Source organism: Drosophila santomea, chromosome 3R (genome assembly GCF_016746245.2).
Source record: "Drosophila santomea strain STO CAGO 1482 chromosome 3R, Prin_Dsan_1.1, whole genome shotgun sequence".
In the NCBI taxonomy this organism is placed as follows: Eukaryota; Metazoa; Arthropoda; class Insecta; order Diptera; family Drosophilidae; genus Drosophila; species Drosophila santomea.
Window position 1 is genome coordinate 1,670,312 of NC_053019.2, and position 7,649 is coordinate 1,677,960.

General features: G+C 40.1%; 1 protein-coding gene across 2 annotated transcripts; it reads left to right on the forward strand.

Annotated features, from left to right (window-relative positions):
* The first annotated feature begins 4,223 nt into the window (after positions 1-4,223).
* On the forward strand, positions 4,224-4,877 carry LOC120452848. 2 transcript variants are annotated; one of them, XM_039637286.1, is made up of 2 exons: positions 4,224-4,401; positions 4,469-4,877. In XM_039637286.1, exons 1-2 carry the CDS (start codon positions 4,226-4,228, stop codon positions 4,554-4,556), a joined length of 264 nt encoding a protein of 87 aa, XP_039493220.1. In that variant the 5' UTR covers positions 4,224-4,225; the 3' UTR covers positions 4,557-4,877. The 2 variants fall into 2 exon arrangements, with proteins under 2 accessions (XP_039493220.1, XP_039493219.1); XM_039637285.1 differs by having other exon boundaries at positions 4,464-4,875.
* Positions 4,878-7,649: the final 2,772 nt, after the last annotated feature.

Below are 7,649 nucleotides of genomic sequence, written 5' to 3' on the forward strand. Positions count from 1 at the left end.
TGTTAGACCGCATCAAATTACTTATTTTAATTCCCTTTATATTCATTGTGACATTCCGAGTATAGAAATTATTTCTTCGCATATTAAATTCTCGGAAAAGACCCCGCCTGTTCAATAGAAACTATTCCCCTTGGTTGTCATCCCTTTACCTGGTTATGTTTCTAAAGAAATCATCTTGGAAAAGAAAGTGATTTTCCTGCGAAATTTCTATATGCGATGTTATTTGGCTTTCCACGGTCTTTGAAGTGCGTTCTTCACCAGCAAATAGTTGTGAATTAATCCGATTACTAACATGTCATTTGTGGTCAATTGAACCTCAATTAAAGAGTGACTTTGGAAAGAAACGTGCAATGGGTTTAAACCGCGAATAGTTCTAGTTAATATTATATAGAGTAGGCAGCACTGATAGACAGACATGTCTAGACAGTTTATACCTGCTTAGTTTCAGCTTAAGTGTCCCAATGATTACTTACTGGGTCCCTAGGCATCCGTTTACCGCGCAGTTACTTACATTGAGTTCCTATTACAAGATTAATCTCTTCGGTTTCCGGCAGGGCAAACATCATCATCGCCCCGAGTATCAGTAACTGTCGTCACGTCCGCTTGAAGCCCCAAGCAAAGTGACATACCAACAAACCAACAAACCAGCAAACCAGGAAACCAGGAAACCAACAAACCAGGTGAGAGCAAACACCAACGAGGGCCGCCTGTTCTCGAGGGCCACTGGGCGAGGGCAGACAGGTGCAAAGTGCAAAGGACGACTGATTGAACTGCGCTGACAATGCCTCTTCAGTCGATTATCTACCAGCCACCTCGCCAGTTCGCGCGTTTTGGGCTGCGACTTTAAGCTGAAGTTTTTAAAATTGTTGGCCATTATCAGCGGATGTCAATAAGCGCATTAAAACATTTTTGCAATTCGCGAGCTCGTTGACGGCTGATGTCGCAGACACGCGGCTGTCAGGCAGCCGAGGAAACTGGAAAGCGTAAAGTGCAAGCGCAGAGCTGCTGCACTAACGAGTCCCATTGATTTTCCCTCGCCGGAAGGGCGGCGGCACGCGAGAGAATACGGGCCAGGATGGGAAATGTGCGCACGCTGCGTATGAGTAATGGGAAAATTCTTAATGGGCGAAGAAAATTGGTTGGGCATAAACAATGAGATTCCTGCGAGCGGGGAGGATAATGAGTTCGGCGAGCAGGGACCACCGGAAAGTGTGCGAAAGAAGCCCACGATGGAGTTTGTGTGCCAAACGCACCAAATATTCTATTATAGACTTTTCAATCTTATCCAATATTCAACGCATCGGGAAGAATTTTCCTTTTTCTTAAGAGCCTTATTAGAGAAAACACTGGTGGCTGCGGGATATTTAAGAAAAAGCACCTACTTGCTTAATTTACATTTATGAAACCAAAGAATTGTAATATTGTGTGTGTGTCAGTTAAGGATTGTACATATAACACGCTATCATATTAGAAACGATTTTAATTTACCACCAGTCCCTCCACAGAGCTTTGTATGTTAATTCGTCAGATGCATGCTCTTTTGAGTCGCACCAGAGTCTCATTAATGCGTTGGTATCTTTACGCAATCAAAAAATTATGATTCATATTAATGCCGCATCGAAGCACTTATTGCAGCTCTCTGTCCTCTGCGTCGCATACTCACCGTTGTAATCCTATATTGATGCTATATTTAATCAGCATTTTCCAAAGAGCTCGACCGTTCTTCTTCTCCGTCTTCTTTATTTAATTGTTTAATTTTCTTTCAAAGTCCCAGCAGTCCCGCATATTTATCGGCCCCTTGTTGACCCAACGCATATCGAAGCCGTTTCCACGAAAAATTGTGCGTTATTCGAATAAATTCACGCAGGACTAAGTGGCGCAGAACCTGATTTCCATAACAAATAAAAGATAATAGGGCGATTCGCCGAAGGACTTATCAGCCAATGTGGACGCCCTTTTTAACCGTGCGACATTCGAAGTAATTACGTGAACTGCTAATTGTACACGAAGTAAGAGGTTTATAAAACTCAGGAGAACTAACTCAGGAAACTAAGGAGTAAGAACCCTATCAGGTACCCGTTACTCAGCTAGTGGAACAGCAAATAAGAAGTTTTCACATTTTTTTTGGCATATTGATAGAAATAGGGAAAGAAAAGAAATTAAATGAAAAAAAAAATTAAAATGTTGCGTCTATGTCTTTGGAATCTGCATTCTTAATCTTAACTTGTTAGCTTTTATAGTAATCTCAGGAACTCGACGTTCATACGGAGGGAGAGACGGACATGACCTGATTCGCTCCTCAATTGATCCTGATCATGAATATATATATTTTACTTTTCCCTAACGAGTAACGGTTATAATTAGCATTGGAATTTTGGATTTTATTTCAAGAGAAGTCAATTTGTGAGAAGTCTGTAAACGCTTAAAAAACACAGAAAACTGCGAAAAACACATTAGTTAAAAAGTCTTTTGCAACATTATGACGCTTCTAAAGAACTTCAAAAAAACAATATGAACACTTGATTTTATTTCAAATGTTTTAGAGTTGAAAGGTTTTATGCAAAGCACGGCCACATTACCTTTACTCGCGGCAGAAGTGTATCCCACTATGTGCCACCTACTATCACCCGGAATTTATGCTGAACAGTGTAATATTTTATTTAAATGCGCTGCTGATGTTTGTCCTGCCTATTTGTCCTCTTCGCGAATATATCATTTGGGGAGCTGCCGAAAAAAGACACTGACAGACGACAAATTTGTACGCTATTTATGCGGCGGCAAACAGGAGGCCATCGACCATCGACCATCGGGGCCTCGACCTATCGGATCCGAAGTAGGTAAACATATTTAACATACACATGGGCTACATGTGTTTATAAAAACATATATGCAAATTGTCATGGCTTGCCTTTGTCCCTCTGCGCTTCGCACGGACAATTCGCATTATTTATAATGGACAATTCTCGTGTTGTTGTTTATAATTTATTTATGCAAATTTTTAGCTGGACAAGCCACCGCACTGCAGCTAGAATCCAGAAAGAGGAGAGGGGAATGGCTGTATAAATAGTTATAGCCAGCGAAATCAAAACTAAAGCAATTCCAAATATAATTAGTTGCAATTGACCCGATTTGATATTTATTTATTTAATCCGCGCATATACGCCAGGAAGCAAATAAAAAATGCATTAATATTAATTTACATGTGCGCAAGGCGCAGCATTTTATTCCTATTTTCCAAACTAGTTCTCCTCTAACAGCACCTTTGGGACCTAAACAGGGCAAATTAAACATTTTCCTAGGCAAAGAGGGATTCCCACCATATTGCTCTTCCAGCTCCATTGACGGGGATATAATTAGTGTCAACTATTCAAGTGAGACATTTAAAGAGGCACATTGAAAGCCTTTAAATTCTGACTTTTTGTGGGGCATTCAGACGGATTCCCCTGAATTTGGGGATTCATACGCATGCCAAGAGATGAAGTCCCCGAAAATGTGAGAGAGTCGCAATTGATAATTAATACAAAAGACCTTGCAAGGGTCTAAGGCCTAAACAAGGCTTTAAACACGAGCAGTAACAACACAGCTACTTGTACATTGTATTATATGTTTAAATGTGTTATGGTTGCACCTACTGGCTACACATGTTAAATTTAACTGACTGTTCGTTCATATGCGGTATGTATGATTTAGCAGCTCGACGTTCGCCACTTGGCCACAACTCACTAAGTGCCTGGTCCTGCCACAAATGGCCGTAATATTCCAGCAGGAGCAGAGGCAAGACGGAATGGGGATCAGCTGCGGATGGGATGGAGTGCCAGAGGTGGCTCAAGCGAATTTATTACAGCCCCATCCCAAAAGTCGGGCAAAGCCAACTCGGTGTCTGGGCTCGAAGGGCTTTTGTATTGAAACAAACCTGACACAGACCAAGGCAATCAGAAGACTTTAAGAGTTGGCCACAATTTCCGCAACATTTGATTGGCCTTTGCACCGGAACGAAAATCGTTTAAAATGGAAGGAAACACAACATAAAAAACATAATTTTGAAAAACATAAATATTCAAAAAAGTCTGTTAACGAATTTTCGAATATTTTAGCAATATTTAGCAATATATTAGCATATTTAAGCCATATAAATACACAAAATACATTAAGGAAAATCGTCACCAATAGCTTGTTATCCCATGAACTTTGTTTTTCCACTCATTACCTTTTTAAGACTCGAACAATGAATTGCTGGAGTGGGGTGCCTACTTTATTCAATTTTCGGGTCCACTCTGTGAGGCTGCTTAAAGCAAAGCACCCTCGAATTCAAATACAGTCGGCAGCAGGAACTGACTGGGGTCTGGTCAAAGTGGAACAAGGATCGGGAACTGGAAATCTGGCTACCCGCAACACTCTGGAGTGTGTCATAAAATGCCAAAACAAATATACATTTTCACACAATTCAATTTATATGCCCGCAGCACAGCTCGAGCTCAAGCACCGAGAAAGGATTCCGGATTCGGGATACGGGATACGGTTTCAAGAGCCCGGCTGTATCGACAGCTCCGAAGTAGTCCCAAGTCGGTTGGGGGATCCTCCCATCGACCATCGCTACTCCTACTCCTGTCAGCTCCTTTTGCCGGCTTTCGCCAGCCATTTACTACTCATTTTACCACTTGATTGTGTTTGCACAACATTTCAGAAAGCGTCGCGCCATCGGCATTTTGCACTGCAGCAAGCCAGCAACCCAAAAATGAAACAAAAAACCACAGAAATTTGAATCGCAAAGGCGTCACGGGGAGCCAACATTCGAAGATGTGAATTGGAAATAATATAAATTTTCGGTAATATAAAATGAAGTTATTAGTTAAAAGCGAACATATAAAAGAACTGTATATTTACATTTTTGCTGATGGCAAAGTGAATATATACCAATTTTCTGATGACCCGTTTCACAGTCATTACCTTTTTTTATACTTACGCAATAAGTTATTTTAAATTATAACTTTAAGCAACACGTTATGTTATTATGTACATAGTAGGTAATTATGTTAAAATAAAAAACTATAATCCCATTCACTCATTCAATTGCAATCAGTTAAAAAAAGTTAATTTGCGTTTAGTTACCTTTCCCTATTTTACTTACGTTTATAGCTCATCAAACATAGACATCGAAATTTGAACAGGAAAATTAGTTTTAAAAGATTTACCTTGACCAATATCTCGACACGCACTGTCATCACCATTCACTTACGTGTGTATAAATACAAACTTAAACACATGTCTTAATGACGGAAAACGAAAACAAAATTCAATCAGAACTCGAGCTCTGTCGGGAAATCAAATAAAATCCAAAAACATAGCAAAACCAGCCGGTAAAGCGTAAAGTCGCAGACCAAAGTTTGAATCAACCGCTAGTCCACAAGATGAATCAAAATAGATTTGTTTGTTAGCTGCAAGCCAGCATATACAAATAAAACAAGAGAGAATGCTATAGTCAAGTTACCTGACTCTCTGATACCCGTGACTCAGCTTGTGGTAGTGCGACGGAGAAATTTCAACACTACAGGTTTTGGCAGTTTGTGGGCGTTGGAGTTGGCGTGGCAGTTTGTCTAACAAAAATGTGAAAAAATATCAAAACATTTTTCAAAAGTGTGGGCGTGGTAGTTTTGGCGTTAGAGTGGGGGTGGTAACACGAATCGACAAACTTGCTCTGCGTCTGTGTCACTAAAGTCTGCATATTTAATCTCAACTTTCTAGCATTTAAAGTTCCTGAGATCTCATCGTTCATACGACAGACGGACATGGTCAGATCGAATCTTCTATTAATCCCGATCAAGAATATATATATGTACTTTATATGGTCGGAAACGCTTCTTTCTGCCTGTTACATACTTTTGAACGAATGTAGTATATCCTTTTACTCTACAAGTAACGGAGTACAAAACTCGGAGTTTGTGAAATGTTTGCCATTTTTAATAAATAATTTTTATTATTACCTGAAAACATACATTTCGTATGATTTCTTTGCCTCCAGTCCTTTAAAGTAAAAGCAGCATTCGCAATGCGCATCCTTTGTTTTGTCAAGCAATCATCGATAGGCATTTTTAAGTAAATATGGAAATTACGATGTTTCCCCAAACTTTGGCCTTGTGGTGATAATAAACTACGAGCGAAGTCAGGAGTTTTAATTAAATTTGCATGCCATATTTATGCAGCAGTCTCATCAAAAGTTATGGCAATTGCACGGCTCCAATTGTTAAATTGAACGGAAATGCACTGCCATTTGGCCTTCTTAAATGGACAGGTGCGACAGGTGCGGGGGGATCGAATAGCTCATATGGTTTGGCTCATCATAAAATGCAATGGCTCAGGACATTGCGTATACGCAGCGTGCGACGCGACCTATTTAAACTGCTTTTAATGACGGCGCGGGTAGTTTCAAAGTGAGTCACTGACTGGGTGTAAGCTGCCGACAATCAAACAGAACATGATCCAGACATATAGTGCATATATCATCAGGGATTGTAGGAAGAAGCTGCTCCTTTCCATTTCCTCCTACTTGGTGTTTTTATACCCGTTACTAGTAGAGCATAAAGGTATACTGGATTTTTTGAAAAGTATGTAACATGCAGAAGGAAGCGTTTCCGATCATATAAAGTATATATATTCTTAATCAGGATCAATAGCCGAGTCGATCTGGACCTGTCCGTCTATCCGTCTGTCTGTCTGTCCGGACGGACAGTTTACATGATGTGCTCGATAGGGGTTCAAAAAACGACTAACCAAAGGACGTACTTACTGGATTGGCAATACCCTTTGTAAAGGTATGCAAAACCTCTTTGGTGGCTTAAGTTTCACCGTCTGCCATTTCAGCTTTTGTTTTGTGATGCCAATAAAACTTGCATTTCCCTTTCAAACCAACCGTTGGCAAACAATGGCGAACGGTGGGATCCCAGGGGCGGGCCAGGACGTATCACAAAAACAGTCTTACCATTGCAAAGCGAGGATCCTTTGTACAGCGCGCACTCAATTATTTGGTCGTTACTTGTTTCTTATTACCTTTTGCCTACCGACACTACGAAACATAATAACTGCGTCCCAAGAGGATGAAGAGATGGCTTTGTTTGTTCGGGCCGGCAATGCAATCGAGTTGCGGAATTGCGGAAATAAATGCGAATTTAACATGCAAAGGAATTGGAAGGAGCCTGCACGAGTTTACTCAACGAATATGAGTTTAAGTTTACTCTGCAAAACGATTTTGCCAAGCATAGAGACGAATATTAAAAGAAAACAATTTTAAAAATACATAATCACGAATCAATTTATTTCTAATAGAAATAATTAATAATACTTAAAAAAAGAAGAAAATACTTTGCTATCACTCTAACGCCAAATACTGCGGTTCTCTGAACAAGGAAGAACGCTATAGATAGAGATTTGAAAAAAAATTTTAAGTTTCAGCACATTTTACAAAACTGGGGGCGTAGCATTTTTGTTGGCGTGGCAATATGGGTCAATGCGTTTATGTCTCTGGAATCTGCATGCTTAACCTATACTTTCTAGCTTTTGAAGTTCTTGAGATCTCGTTTATACGGACGGACAAACGAACGGAAATGCGGACGTATAGACGGATTTGGCCAGATTGACTACGCTAGTGATCCTGA